The sequence below is a fragment of the Genypterus blacodes genome, unplaced genomic scaffold, assembly GCF_046128005.1.
Source record: "Genypterus blacodes isolate CSIRO-AG114 ecotype Tasmania unplaced genomic scaffold, CSIRO-AGI_Gbla_v1 ptg000005l_1, whole genome shotgun sequence".
Lineage (NCBI taxonomy): Eukaryota > Metazoa > Chordata > Actinopteri > Ophidiiformes > Ophidiidae > Genypterus > Genypterus blacodes.
In genome coordinates this window covers 414,331-430,396 of record NW_027466819.1, presented here as the reverse complement: position 1 = coordinate 430,396, position 16,066 = coordinate 414,331, and the positions used below count along the sequence as shown (strand labels likewise).

General features: G+C 42.7%; 1 protein-coding gene and 1 pseudogene across 3 annotated transcripts; both read left to right on the top strand.

The window, feature by feature from the left end:
• The first annotated feature begins 1,602 nt into the window (after nt 1-1,602).
• mrc1b (mannose receptor, C type 1b) lies at nt 1,603-15,845 on the top strand. Of its 3 annotated transcripts, none has more exons than XM_076148043.1 (31): nt 1,603-1,806; nt 2,015-2,371; nt 2,637-2,807; nt 2,932-3,087; nt 3,533-3,643; nt 3,949-4,086; nt 4,243-4,419; nt 4,531-4,685; nt 4,769-4,882; nt 4,971-5,086; nt 5,174-5,322; nt 5,426-5,625; nt 5,751-5,866; nt 6,069-6,141; nt 6,248-6,401; nt 6,583-6,621; nt 7,077-7,240; nt 7,349-7,410; nt 7,554-7,654; nt 7,768-7,910; nt 8,024-8,129; nt 8,231-8,361; nt 8,451-8,495; nt 8,644-8,746; nt 8,868-9,100; nt 9,480-9,645; nt 9,756-9,920; nt 10,028-10,144; nt 15,070-15,228; nt 15,479-15,508; nt 15,647-15,845. In XM_076148043.1, the coding sequence occupies exons 1-31, from the start codon at nt 1,734-1,736 to the stop codon at nt 15,772-15,774; spliced, it is 4,152 nt and encodes a 1,383-aa protein (XP_076004158.1). In that variant the 5' UTR covers nt 1,603-1,733; the 3' UTR covers nt 15,775-15,845. The 3 variants fall into 3 exon arrangements, with proteins under 3 accessions (XP_076004158.1, XP_076004152.1, XP_076004146.1); XM_076148037.1 differs by lacking the exons at nt 15,070-15,228; nt 15,479-15,508; nt 15,647-15,845 and adding exons at nt 10,429-10,587; nt 10,886-10,915; nt 11,058-11,643; XM_076148031.1 differs by lacking the exons at nt 15,070-15,228; nt 15,479-15,508; nt 15,647-15,845 and adding exons at nt 10,429-10,587; nt 10,886-10,915; nt 11,055-11,643.
• LOC142996556 (macrophage mannose receptor 1-like) lies at nt 12,238-14,788 on the top strand (annotated as a pseudogene).
• Nucleotides 15,846-16,066: the final 221 nt, after the last annotated feature.

Here is a 16,066-nt window from a genome sequence, read left to right as displayed (position 1 = left end):
AGCTGTGGGATCATTGGAACGCAACACAGCTCAGAACACGAGTCGTTATCTGCAAACCCTTGCTTAAAGTCCAGAGTGTACTTTACTTTATGACTCTTGGTGCAGGTTTCACTCATCTGGCCTCAAATAGGTAAAGGCCAGAAAGTCATACAGACGTTTAAGATGATCGTGGAATGACTGAATTTTCCACAATGTACTGGCATGGGTGCAAAAAATGCTGACGATTGAACTATTGTTGCACGTAGATGCTGTGTTGCTTCATTTTAGAGGCATGTGAGTTAACTGAAGTTCCATCACAGCATTTTTCTTTGACTTGAAAGTTTGAGGTCAACAGGAACATATCTGTCTGACCAGGGATAGAAAACATGTGAGGACATGAAAAGTCCAGGAAAGTGTGTGAGGCAACAGCAGGAGGAGATGAGAACAATCAAAGCAATCTGAGGAGAGTTGAACCTTGAACCTCGTGTTCAGGGTTTGATATATTTGCAAAATATATGATGTTGAAGATATTACATGTTGGGCATATTTGCTGACACCGACATCTTCCCCCCGCAAGCCGCATGTTATAAAAATATCCGATCAAAGGTGTGTGTGTGTGCAGGAAGTCATGTAAGGAAAGGGGTGGAGGGTGGGAGGAGAGGAGATAAGGGTACAGTGATCAGTGATAAAAATCAGAGGTACACACGCACACACGCACACACTCCCACACACGCACACGCGCACACACGCACACACTCCCACACACACACACACACGCGCACACACACACACACACACACACACACACACACACACACACACTGCTGCTCCGTATGCAAGGAGACAGATATTTGCTTACTTGTGAGGTAAGTTCATCAAAAGCTCCAGATACACAGATTTCAGAACGTTATTGGGTTAAAACAGGGAATAACTAAAGAGGAAGTGAAAATACAGAACGCTATGATTCATATAAAGGAAGAGTTGAGCTTGACAAGATCTAAATGCCTTCCCGACAAAACAGGATATTGTGTTGCCATCAGTTGCTACACTTGTACAAAATAATCTCTTGATCAGCAACAGTGCAGCATTATTCTAGTTTGATAACCTCACATTTCATCTTTTAGGACCTATGACTTCCTGCTGTTTGTACTCCATGAATGAATTAGCAGCCCAAGCTCTTTCTGCTTGGGCGGTTCTTCTCCTTTGCACACTCAGAGTGGCCTGATGCTGCTCTTTCAGTCAGAGTAACGACCAATATGAAACATACTGCCAGACATGAATCACCCAGTTATGTTTTTGATACTTAAAATGATACTTAAAAACGACTGATCAACCACAAATGGAAAGCAGATGTTGCCGCTCTATATGCTGGTGGATCCCATCAGACAGGTTGATTAGGTGACCTGAATCAATCTCCAAGAATTTCCTTCAGCATGTTTGAGCTTAATCTCTTTCACATAACGCTTCCAGGACAACAAAGTGAAGGGGCCATCTGCTGGAGTGTGACACTTGTGCATACATGCATACATGCGTGTGTGCGTGTGTGTGTGTGGCCCCTCCTTCCTTCCTAATTCAACCTTTTCGCCAGTGGGGAAATGTTGAAATATGACAATCTGAAACATGACACTTGATGAAAAAAGTGACAGTGTCGGCGGAGTTAAGTTTCCCCCCTTCTCATGCTGCTGCTCATATGTCCTCAGCTCACAATGCATTGACGGACAACAGTCTCCGCTGATCCAACATATAGCAGAAGAATGCTGACCACACGGATAACTGTTGGAGCTTTTATGCTCTTCATCCAAACATTTCAATCTTCGGCCTCAAATGGTAAAGTATGACCTCAATCTTTTATAGTATATGCACTGCTTATGTCAAAGTGTAAACAAGATTAATGCAAAGAAGAAGACAACATTTTTGTGGGGAAATGCTGATATAACAGTAAAGATTTGGGTCAGATTTGTTCTATTAAATGTCGCTGAAATTTAAATTTAAAAAAGGAAAGTTTTGCATTGATCCCTTTAACATTTTTCCACAGATTCACCATTCATACTAACCAACAAGGGCACCGGTTTTTGTTTGGTGAAAAGATCGACACGCTGCTCTGAAGTACGTTGGACGACCGGTAACCGTCTTTTTGTTACTTCTACCAAAAAGTGCCTGGGAGCTCAGGGGAAAAGCGTGGGAAGTGAAATCAGCCAATATGATTGCAACGACAAGACCGATCTCCAGAAGTGGGAATGCAAAAATGAAACGCTGCTCGCCCTCAAAGGCCAAACGTTTTACATCGAAATCAAACCTGATGAAACAGTCGCCCTCTCCAGAACACTGGGGCCCAATAACCAACTGGTAATTCAAGGGACATCCAGTGGTGCTTGTTCCAGAACGTACAGAGGTAAAGTGTGAAAGGTTTGAGTTTTGTGTGCATTGGTCAGACCTTTAAGCACATTTGTTCACTCCAGGTCATTGTCTTTTATGAGTCCTCCTTAATAGAGATTGTGTAGCAAGCTTCAACTCACAATGTTACTGGTATCAAATAACAAATAAGCTTCTAAAGTGTCAAGTGAGTTATGAACAGATTCCACTTGACTGGATTTTGGCTTATAGTTGCACACAATCGCTTCATGTTGATTTGTCATCCTTCTCTTTCTCCCTTTTAGAACTTTACACTCTTGAAGGGAACGCGTTTGGTCGGCCCTGCATGTTTCCCTTCCTCTACAAAGACCGCTGGTTTTCAGACTGCACGACTTTCGACTCCTCAGTGAGGCGTCTCTGGTGTGCAGTTGAAACTAAATATGAACGTGAACTCTGGGGTTACTGCCCGACTACCTGTGAGCATCTCTCCAATGCAGCAGATTAAACTGCACACATTATTTAGAAGCAATATACATCATTCAAGTTGTTTCAGGCTTTCATTTTGTATGAATGGAACATTTGTGTATCGATGCTTCACAGCCACAGAACACTGGCGGAAAAACTCTGCTACAGGAGCTTTCTACCAGATCAACTCACAGTCCAATCTGGCCTGGAACCAGGCTCAGACCAGCTGCAAACAGCAAGGGGCCTCCCTGGTCAGCATTATTGATCCCCATGAGCAGGCTTTCTTCACAGGTAAGGCGCCACACTGTGGGCATTTGTCAGTACTGATAAACTGATGACACATTTCTGAGCCAGTCATATGTCTGACATTTCTACAACACAGATTTAAAATGTCATTGTTTCTGAAATTTTAAAGAAATCAGCATCACAAAAAGACAAAATAAAGCAGATTGTTGCAGGAATATGAAAGAATTCTTAATATCAGTGATTTTGTATTGGAACTGCAGTGATCTCACCCATTGTTTATTCACCAACACTTGGGATTAATGATAAATGCACTATTTTAAGTAAATATGCACAAAACTACACGTATGTTATCATGCAATTAATCAGAGAATATCATTGAAATAGAGGAACAATTTCTTTGTCTTTACTTGACTCTTTTTTTGTCCTTCTCTACCACCAAAACACACACACACACACACACACACACACACACACACACACACACATACAGCCATGTTGGATAGGGACAAATACAAGCTTTGGATCGGTCTGGTCCTGGACCCGGAACACTACTGGCAATGGTCTGATGGGAGACCTTTCCGTTATCTGAGATGGAATGCTGGTAAGTGGTTCAACTGTGTGGAACCGTTTACTAGTTGTGGGGGTGATAAAGAGGAAATGCAGCGATAATGATTTGTAGGCGCGATGCTGGAGTTCCTCTAGCAATAACACTAAACCAGCACATTTGACTGGAAGCTGTAGAATAAACAGATGTTTAGCTGTGCGTTTCACACTCCACCCAGCTCTTTTCTCAAATTTTGCCTCATCAGCTGTTCGCAATCTTGTGTCCTTCCATTCCTTATTTAAAGTTTGTTTTGGTACAAGACAGAATGCATTCCACTAAATTGCCTCATCCTCTTGCTTCAGGTCATCCACTTCCTAACCCAGGACACAACTGTGCCATTATGGATTCTGCTGCACAGTTTGACTGGCAAAGTTCATCCTGCTCAAAGAAACACGGCTACGTCTGCTTCAAAGAGGGAGCGCTCCCTCCCACTCCTGAAGGTCCTGAGAAAAGGCCAATCTATTCTATTCTATTCTATTCTATTCTATTCTATTCTATTCTATTCTATTCTATTCTATTCTATTCTATTCTAGTAACTGTATTCTTACTTGACTGGTTTGACTTTGATTGTGATTTTTTGTTGTTTTCATGATCAGTCGGGACAGGATTTTGTTCGAACCCTTGGATTCCCTACAACGGCCACTGCTTCCACCTTCATCGCACTCCGAAAACATGGACCGACGCTCAGCTGGAGTGCCGCAAGGAGGGAGGGGACCTGGTGAGCATCCGCAACGTGGAGGACCAAGGCTTCGTCATCTCTCAGCTTGGATACGGTATATTATTGGCGTGATGTTTGCACTATAGGGTAACAGAGGGGGGCTAAAAATACATTTACACCTCATCAAACATTCATAAAGGTCATTTTCAATCGTCTATTTCAACAGCGAGCAGCGATGAGCTCTGGATTGGACTGAACGACAGGAGGACAGAGGGTCTGTTCGACTGGAGCGACCACTGGCACGTCACCTTCACCAGCTGGGCGTTTGGGGAGCCGGCGGTCTCTGTAAACGCAGAGGACTGTGTGCTCATCAAGGGGGAGGTAAGGAGCACCAGATGGGTATGAGACAGGAATGACCTCCTCTCTTTACAAATACAGATACAGTATATTTATCATGTATGCAGAAAGGGAACTGGGCTGACCGCGACTGTGACGAGCAACATGGCTTCATCTGTATGAAGATGACTGTCGCCGAGCGTCCCGGAGATGTAGTACCGATGGACTTAGGTTGCAAGTTTGTGAGTGAATTCATCATCTATGTTCTGTCTGAATCTGGTTGATTTGCGAACTTCAGACTTATTCCTAGCTGCGTGTCCTGTACTCCAGGGGTGGAAACGACACGGCTCTTACTGCTACTTTGTGGGGTCTGAGACAAAGACATTCGATGAAGCCAAAGAGGACTGTAAGACCTCAGAGTCGTACTTGGCTGATGTTTCAAATGGGTAAGAATAAGCACAGATTTGTGTCCTGTTTTACTCTGTGGCATGGGTGAGTTAACATTTCTAACGCATCTTTGTAAACCTGTCCAGGGTGGATAATGCGTTCCTGGTCAGCTTGGTGGGAGCAAGACCAGAGAAAAACTTCTGGTTAGGTCTCTCAAACCAGAAAAACATTGATGATTTTGTGTGGACCAACACAAACACAGTGAAATTTACTCATTGGAATGCTGAAATGCCAGGTATGGATCAGCTTCAACTTCTGCTGCTACAACTTCACGAGTTGTAGAAAAAGAGAAGAACAGAAGCTTCACAATGGAAATTTTATGTTTTCTACCCACATAGGTAACGACCAGGGCTGTGTTGCCATGGGGACTGGGATTTATGCTGGACTCTGGGATCTGCTGCCCTGCACTAATCAGGAAAAATACATCTGCAAGCATCTGGCAGAGGGGGCAGTGTTGACCCCTCCTCCACCAACACGCAGCACTCCACAGTGTGCTGACGGCTGGAACCCATTGGGGTCGAGAAACTTCTGCTCCAAGGTACGATCACAAGTGAAAGGGTCGACCCAAACACAGATAAGATATGTTACAACCTACTGTCCTGCCACAATTACTATGATAGAGTAAGACAGAGCTACAAAACAAACAACCTGCTCTCTCTCCAGTTCTTCACAGGGCCACGTGCATTTGAGAAAACCTGGTTTGAGGCCCGGGATTACTGTCGAGCAATCGGAGGAGATCTGCTCAGCATCCACAGTACCGCTGAGCTACGAGTGGGAAAGTAAGATGTGCTGGAAAAATATTCCTCTTCATCACATATACACAAACACTGTAGTAGCGCTGTATTGTTGTGGTGGAATTAATATTACGTGCAGGAGATCCACAACATGCATCCATTGTGCAAAGTTGAAAAGTATTCCAGCAGATGAATACAAGATACTTAAAGTACTATACTAATACTAAGTATCTTTCATGCTCACCAGCTATGGGAGAGCCTGGATTGGACTTAATGCCCCTGACCCCATCACCGGTTATGTATGGAGCGATGGATCACCTGTGAGTTAAATAATTCTGGTCATGTTTAATGTTTCACTTTCAGTCTTCAATCCATTGTTCAAATATATAATATAACAACAAATGTATGGTTTGTTTTTATTCACAGGTTAATTTCCATCACTGGCAGGAAAACGAGCCAAACAATAAGAATAATGTAGAATCTTGTGTTGAGTTCAGAATATTTCACTGGGATGAGGGGGGCTCTTGGAACGATGCCCAGTGTGAGGGTCACAATGACTGGCTATGTCAGATCCGTGCAGGTATGCTTGAGCGAATGTGCTTGTTTCACCAATGCTACTCTTTTCAGCCTTGATCCAGTAAAATAAATTCACAAGTGTGATGTAAGTGTTCCAGATTCTCTTTAAACTAGGTTTCCTCAACTCAAGAAGAACTGTAGAGGAATGCCACTAATATTTGTGTTTTGTTTACTGACACTTACAGGAGTGACTCCAAAGCCAGCTCCAAATAACACTCTTGATGGTATGTACACACACACACACAGACACACACAGACACACACAGACACAGACACAGACACACACACACACACACACACACACACACACACACACACACACACACACACACACACACAGACACACACACACACACACACACACACACACACACACACACACACACACACACACACACACACACACACACACACAAAGGCCTCAACGCAGTAGTTGGGATCGGCAGTTAGACCAAGAATTGAGGTTGATTGATTGATTTCAGTGAGTTGGTCAATTGGACAAATTCACACACTGCAGAACAGATCTGAAGTCGTAACTTGGTTTTGATATTGTTTCATAACGAATCAAACGCTACGGACAATAACATGTTCTCTATTTTACACAAGGAGAACACAATTCTCTCACAATTCTCTCAAATATGAACAAACAAACAATCTGCAATCTGATTTTCCTTTGCAGCGAATAATATGACTGCCGATGGCTGGATCCTGTGGGGAGGGAATCAGTATTACATTAACCAAAAACAGATGGCCATGGAAGAGGCTCGACACTTCTGTAAACAGAGACACGGTGACTTGGTAGTTATCAACAATCGCGCGGAAAATGTCTTCCTATGGAAACAGGTACGTAGCATGTGAAAGACAGTTTAATGCCCATACACTACAGTACGTCTCACTCTGTGTGTGTGTGTGTGCGTGTGTGTGTGTGTGTATGTGTGTGTGTGTGTTCAGATATCCAGGAGCTATGGAATGTTTTACATAGGTTTGAAACTGGACCTTGATGGAACACCTTGGTGAGTTCACTTTGGCTACAGTTATTGTCAGGCATCTTTTTTTTTTTTCACACGTTTTACAACTACAACAGTAACAGAAATTAAAAGTAATTATATTTCATGCAATAGATTTTGTGATATTTTCATTTTTTCCGTGCCTCAAGGTGGGTGGACGGTTCTCCAGTGGCGTTTCAAAGCTGGGATGAAAATCAACCTGATTTACACAACAATGCTGAGAATTGTGGAGCAATGTCTTACTATACTGGTGAGAAAGCTTCAGAATGTGCACACTTACATATTCTTGTAATTTAATTCTTTTATGTGGGATTTGAGCTCAATGTGCTTTAATTTAAACTTCCTTTTCCGTGGCGTTGACAGGCTTCTGGGTGGATTTTAATTGTGGCCAAGAGCATAACTTCATCTGTAAGCGGAGAGGATCTGCACCTGTCAACACTACTGCAGCACCAACAGTGGCTCCTCGTGGTGGCTGCCCGCTCAAGTGGACAAAATTTGATTCTCAGGTCAGAGGTCACTGTTAAACGATGACAAAAGCTTCAGTTCGGATTCGGGTCACGTGTTGTTAATTGGCTGTCAGAGAAAGCAAACAGGCATTGACATTTCTGGTGTTGTTTAGTGTTACAGCGTCATTACCAACCGCATGGGCACCTGGGAGGAATCGAGGCGACAGTGCATCGCCATGGGAGGAAACCTGGTGTCCATCGTCTCCAGGCGGGTGCAAGGTTTGTTTGCAATAGCCACATTCATGTCATCATTTTGAAAGAGGTGGCATTAGTGATTTATTTATTTACTCCTTTGGCATTAATCAAACAAACACTTCCAGCATTTTTGATCACCGCGTTGGGTGATGTAGCCGCCACCTCAGACGTGTGGATTGGTTTGAGCAGCTTAGGAGACGAAGAATTTTTCTGGACTAATGGCAAACCGAGGCGATACACCAACTGGGGCTATTCTGTATGTATTGACTTTGATGCAGCTTAGGTGGATTGTGAAATGACTAAACCCAAACTTTTCTGTACTGATATTTTCATTCTGCTCTGTAGAAAAATCGCCGTCGCCCATTAAGTTTTTACCAACAATGGAACGAGGTAGCACATTTTAACATATATCACTTTGGTGTTATTGTTGTGATGTAGAAAATACAAAAATATCTCAGCAACACACTGTAAAAGTTTTGATTTTTAGTAAGTTCTAAGTCCCTCCATTATGCCAACCATTCCCCTTGTCCCTGATTAGGAGCAGTGTGTGGTGATGACCACCAATCCTACTCTTGGGATTGGAAAATGGTTGATCACGTCCTGCAATGACACCAATGGGTATATCTGTCTTCGAAGTGTTGGTGAGCCCTTCCTTTTATGAACTGAAAGTTCAATCATCTCATTGAAATACATCCATGTGAAGTTTCAGAACAGTGGAAAACTCTCTCTCTCTCCTTTGATTTTCCCGTTTCCCCTCAACAGACCCAAACATCGCGCCTCCACCAGATGTAGCAGTTCCTTCTACCTACGTGAAAGTGGCGAATGACTCCATCAAGGCCACGACTGAGCTACTGTCGTGGGACGCCGCCCAGAAGAAGTGTCAAGCTGAGAAAGCCAACCTGGCCAGCCTGAGGAATGAGTGGACGTCAGCCTACGTGGAGCTGCTGTCCATGAATCTCCAAGCTCCTCTCTGGATCGGACTGAACAAACTGCAGGTAAAAGAACTGCAACTACATCAAGCAGACACACACACACTTACTTAATTGTCACAAAATTGCTGCTGTGGTCAGATCTAAACCGCACATACAGTTGGTTGCTTCAATGACCAAACTGTCTGTGTGAAGGAAACAACTTCCTTATAAGGTCACGCTGGTGACTACAATGCAGTGGACTGCAGTCTATGATAATGACATAATTTTAAACTGTTGGCATAATTACAGCTCAGATCACACTTGCACTTTACAGAATATGGCAATAAGGTATAAAATGTAGACAAACTGAAAATTGTTTCTTCAGGGGAACAAGTTAGTAGACTAGAGATGAAAATCTACATTTTCCACGTTGATTTGGGTTTCGATCCTTCCTTCCCTCCAGACTGATGGTTATTTTAGGTATATTGACGGCTGGCGCTTGAACTTTGCCAACTGGGGTGATGGTGAACCAAGCAAAGATCGACCGTGTGTGCACCTGGAGGTAGATGGAACATGGAAGACCTCTTACTGCAATCGGACCATAGGCAGTGTCTGTATGCAGTCCACAGGTACAACCCATTACAAATAAGCCAAATAAATCTTATCTTATTAATATCTGTCTCATGTAAGTTTAATTATCACTCCAAACATCATTCCTCACTATCTCCTCCTCTCCCAGACGTGGCGCCGACACAGTCTGCTAGTTATCCCGGCTTTTGCCCCGAAGAGATAGAGCTCGAGCATCGCCAGACTTTTTACTGGATGCCATATAAGGGCCACTGTTACATGTTCATCACATATGAGATTGAATGGGCGGATGCAGCGAGCAGCTGTGTGCAGCACGGTGAGACGCTCCAGCTGGGAAGCGCTTCTTCATTTTGGAGAGTTTTGAGTACACAACTGCACATATTTTGCATTAGTTTACCTGTGATTTACTTCTGTGTTGCTCAGGCGGAGTTCTTGCCAGTATTGAAGATCCTTCCGAACAAGAGTTCATTAAAAGCACTGTTGAATTACTTCAAGACAGCCAAAGCTCTTTCTGGCTTGGCCTGTACAAAACGCATAAAGGTATGAATAGACTCTCTGCTCTTCCATCTAAAAAGAATTAGATAAACTGAGCACCTTGCTATTTGGGAATAGTGGGGCCTAATAGGCATAAAACAAAAGTGATAAATACATCACTAGGGGGCAGAGGAAATTGCCTAAGACATGGGACAATGGGTTTAAGTCAAGCACAATGATGTATAAGATGTAGGGAAGGAAAAATGTAATGTCCACATATGAGGACGCAGGGTCTTGGGAGGTTTCCTCTTTTCTTTTTTTATCCTGGATTGTTTTCTGTTGGTCCCCAGGCAACTGGAAGTGGTTGGATAAAACTATCATGGACTACACGAACTGGGGTGGGGACGAGTCTGATGATGACAGTTATGGAGCGATTGCAAGCCTAGATGGGAAATGGAGGACGGGGGGCCGATGGCATGACAAGGCATACATCTGCAAAACACCCAAAGGTGAGACCACTGTAACCTGGATGGATGGATAATTATCATTATAACATTTATTATTTTTATCATTAGTATTATTATTATTATTATCATTATCATTATCATTATCATTATTATTATTATTAATTAGTATTATTATTATTAGTAGTATTATTTTTAATAAAACATGCCCCTCAAGCTGAATTTATGTACATTGTTGATTAATGTGGCAGATTTGTTTTTTATTCCATTTAGTGGATTTGTGGTTCGTTCAACATCCTGTCTATCTTTCTGATCAGTCTTCCCTTCCCTTCTTTCTCTCCAGCGGCCCGGCTAGATTTGTCACCCACAGCTGGTAAGTTGCACCTCTTCATCTGCAGTAACTGAAGTTGTGTACTATCCAATGTGTTTAAACTCAAGCCCCTTGCCTCAGGTTTATCTCAGCCGTTTTAAATCAAATCCCTACTAATATTTATCTCATTGAATTGTTGCAGCAGGTCTAGCAACGGATCCTCGTCACCGCGTTCACACCAATCTGGCAATTGTGCTGGTCATCACGGCTGTTGCCGCGCTGGCAGTCATTGGATTCTTCCTCTACAAGAAGACCGGTCGCCCCTTGCCCACCTTTGACAACCCGCTTTACTTTAACGGAGAGAGGTCCCAGCCAGATGTGGTGGACACCAACAAACTGATAGAAAACGCGGTGGAGGAGAACCCGGCGCCCATCATTACCCTGTGATGTAAACACCTGCAGAATCTAGTGGGACATACACTGTATAGGCTCAAATTTGACTCTGGTTTTCTTGTTGTATGTATATTCAGATATTTAACAATATGTCACTAAATGTGAGTTTCAATGGAGTTGACGATGTCTGACCTCATGGAACAGAACAATATAGGCTCTAGGATGTCTCATCGAGAATGATCAGGTTTTTTATTTTTCTGAATCTATGATTGAATGTATAGAATTCTTTATGTGCATTTCACACCTACTAGATATTGTTCATTGCTTGTATGATTGACATTTGTTGCAATCATATCGCTCATCGCTGTGTTATTCAAATTAAACAGGGACTAAGCATCTATCAGGCCTGTTCTTTGATTTTTAACTTGCAAGTTAAAGCTGAATTCAACTAAGAAAAACTAAAATCACTGCATTGTTTTTCCTTTTCTTATGTCTCGTCTATGACTTATCTGCAGTATTCAGCACATGCTAATGCACAACCAGAAAATCAATAAAGTTGCTGTTCTAACCTCTACAAAGTGAAATTATATCCCATTACCTCCCGGAATAATTACAGTTGCTCTTCAATAGTAACAACAAGAAGTTATGAGGTAAGTAAAATAATTATTCCACAGGAGGAATAGGAGTTCATATACAGTGACATATGATCTTCATGCAGAAACAACAGCAGTTTTATAAATAATAATAATAAGATAAGATAAGATAAGATGATTATCCCGAGGGAATTTTCTGTGCAACAGTTACAGTATACAGCATGAAAAAACAAGAACCAGAAATCAGAAATCACCCAACTAGTGCAATAATGAAAAGTGCAAGAATGCAAGTAGATAATAAGTACACGATAAGTACAAACAATAAGGGGGTACGAAGTACATACAATGGGGGAACAGTACATGACAGCATAAGTACATAAGGAGGACAAGGTTACAATGCTGAGAATTGTGGAGCAATGTCTTACTATACTGGTGAGAAAGCTTCAGAATGTGCACACTTACATATTCTTGTAATTTAATTCTTTTATGTGGGATTTGAGCTCAATGTGCTTTAATTTAAACTTCCTTTTCCGTGGCGTTGACAGGCTTCTGGGTGGATTTTAATTGTGGCCAAGAGCATAACTTCATCTGTAAGCGGAGAGGATCTGCACCTGTCAACACTACTGCAGCACCAACAGTGGCTCCTCGTGGTGGCTGCCCGCTCAAGTGGACAAAATTTGATTCTCAGGTCAAAGGTTACTGTAAATGGATGACAAAAGCTTCAGTTCGGATTCCGGTGACGTGTTGTTAAGTGGCTGTCAGAGAAAGCAAACAGGCATTGACATTTCTGTTGTTGTTTAGTGTTACAGCGTCATTACCAACCGCACGGGCACCTGGGAGGAATCGAGGCGACAGTGCATCGCCATGGGAGGAAACCTGGTGTCCATCGTCTCCAGGCGGGTGCAAGGTTTGTTTGCAATAGCCACATTCATGTCATCATTTTGAAAGAGGTGGCATTAGTGATTTATTTATTTACTCCTTTGGCATTAATCAAACAAACACTTCCAGCATTTTTGATCACCGCGTTGGGTGATGTAGCCGCCACCTCAGACATGTGGATTGGTTTGAGCAACAAAGGAGAAAGCGGATTTTTCTGGACTTATGGCAAACAGAGGCGATACACCAACTTTGGCTATTCTGTATGTATTGACTTTGATGCAGCCTCGGTGGATTGCAAAATGACTAAACCCAAACTTTTCTGTACTGATATTTTCATTCTCTTCTTCATTCTCCTCTGCAGAATAAGCGCTGTCGCCCATTAAGTTATCAACGATCGAACAAGGTAGCACATTCAAACATATATCACTTTGGTGTTATTGTCGTGATGTAGAACAGACAAAAATATCTCAGCAACACACTGTAAAAGTTTTGATTTTTAGTAAGTTCTAAGTCCCTCCATTATGCCAACCATTCCCCTTGTCCCTGATTAGGAGCAGTGTGTGGTGATGACCACCAATCCTACTCTTGGGATTGGAAAATGGTTGATCACGTCCTGCAATGACACCAACGGGTATATCTGTCTTCGAAGTGTTGGTGAGCCCTTCCTTTTATGAACTGAAAGTTCAATCATCTCATTGAAATACATCCATGTGAAGTTTCAGAACAGTGGAAAACTCTCTCTCTCTCCTTTGATTTTCCCGTTTCCCCCAACAGACCCAAACATCGCGCCTCCACCAGATGTAGCAGTTCCTTCTACCTACGTGAAAGTGGCGAATGACTCCATCAAGGCCACGACTGAGCTACTGTCGTGGGACGCCGCCCAGAAGAAGTGTCAAGCTGAGAAAGCCAACCTGGCCTGCCTGAGGAATGAGTGGACGTCAGCCTACGTGGAGCTGCTGTCCATGAATCTCCAAGCTCCTCTCTGGATCGGACTGAACAAACTGCAGGTGAAAGAACTGCAACTACACACACACACACCATTCTCCATCGACAAATTTAGCTTAATTGTCACAAAATTGCTGCTGTGGTCAGATCTAAACCGCCACTTACAGTTGGTTTCTGCAATGACCAAACTGTCAGGGTCACTATGGTGACTACAATGCAGTAGACTGCAGTCTATGATAATGACAGAATTTTAAACTGTTGGCATAATTACAGCTCAGATCACACTTGCACTTTACAGAATATGGCAATAAGGTATAAAATGTAGACAAACTGAAAATACTTCTTTGGGGGAACAACATTGCTGTTAGTAGACTAAAGATGAAAATCTATATTTTCCACATTGATTTGGGTTTTGATTCTTCCTTCCTTCCAGACTGATGGTTATTTTAGGTATATTGACGGCTGGCACTTGAACTATGCCAACTGGGGTGAAGGTGAACCAAGAAAGATCGACCGTGTGTGCACCTGGAGGTAGATGGAACATGGAAGACCTCTTACTGCAATCAGACCATAGGCAGTGTCTGTATGCAGTCCACAGGTACAACCCATTACAAATAAGCCAAATAAATCTTATCTTATTAATATCTGTCTCATGTAAGTTTAATTATCACTCCAAACATCATTCCTCACTATCTCCTCCTCTCCCAGACGTGGCGCCGACACAGTCTGCCAGTTATCCCGGCTTTTGCCCCGAAGAGATAGAGCTTGATCGTCGCCACACTTTTTACTGGATGCCATATAAGGGCCACTGTCACGCGTTCGTCACATATGAGATTGAATGGGCGGATGCAGCGAGCAGCTGTGTGCAGCACGGTGAGACGCTCCAGCTTCTTCATTTTGGATAGTTTCTGCTTCAGTGGAGTACACAACTGCACATATTTTGCATTAGTTTACCTGTGATTTACTTCTGTGTTGCTCAGGCGGAGTTCTTGCCAGTATTGAAGATCCTTCCGAACAAGAGTTCATTAAAAGCACTGTTGAATTACTTCAAGACAGCCAAAGCTCTTTCTGGCTTGGCCTGTACAGCATAAAGGTGAAAAAACGCATAAAGGTGAAAAATCAATGAAAAACAACCAATGCTCCTGAGACCTATTTTATATGCATTTTCAATTTCTCCTTGATATTTTGGAAAAGTGAGACCTAAAAGGTATAAAACAAAAGTGATAAGCACACCACAAGGGGGCAGAGGAAAATGCCTAAGACATGGGACAACAGCTTTAAGTCAAGCACAATGATGTATAAGATGTAGGGAAGGAAAAATGGAAATGTCCACATATGAGGACGCAGGGTCTTGGGAGGTTTCCTCTTTTCTTTTTTTATCCTGGATTGTTTTCTGTTGGTCCCCAGGCAACTGGAAGTGGTTGGATAAAACTATCATGGACTACACAAACTGGGGTGGGGACGAGTCTGATGATGACAGTTATGGAGCGATTGCAAGCCTAGATGGGAAATGGAGGACGGGGCGCCAATGGCATGACAAGGCATACATCTGCAAAACACCCAAAGGTGAGACCACTGTAATTTCTAATAAAACATGCCCCTCAGATCCTATATGAGTAAGAGGATAGATGTAGATAACAATTGGAATTAATTGCCTTGTTTGTGATGAGTATTTAAAATGGAGCCAAGCTGAATTTATGTACATTGTTGATTAATGTGGCAGATTTGTTTTTTATTCCATTTAGTGGATTTGTGGTTCGTTCAATATCCTGTCTATCTTTCTGATCAGTCTTCCCCTTCCCTTCTTTCTCTCCAGCGGCCCGGCTAGATTTGTCACCCACAGCTGGTAAGTTGTACCTCTTCATCTGCAGTAACTGAAGTTGTGTACTATCCAATGTGTTTAAACTCAAGCCCCTTGCCTCAGGTTTATCTCAGCCGTTTTAAATAAATCCCTATTAACATTCATCTTATTGAATTGTTGCAGCAGGTCTAGCAACGGATCCTCATCACCGCCAATCTGGCAATTGTGCTGGTCATCACGGCCGTTGCCGCGCTGGCAGTCATTGGATTCTTCCTCTACAAGAAGACCGGTCGCCCCTTGCCCACCTTTGACAACCCGCTGTACTTTAACGGAGAGAGGTCCCAGCCAGATGTAGTGGACACCAACAAACTGATAGAAAACGTGGTGGGACATACACATTCACACCCACTAGATATTGTTCATTGCTTGTATTGACATTGACATTTGTTGCAATCATATCGCTCATCGCTGTGTCATAAGATTTAGCCAAACTCCAACTAAGAAAAACTAAAATCACTGCATTGTTTTTCCTTTTTCTATGTCTCTTCTATGACGTATCTGCAGTATTCAGCACATGCTAATGCACAACCAGAAAATCAATAC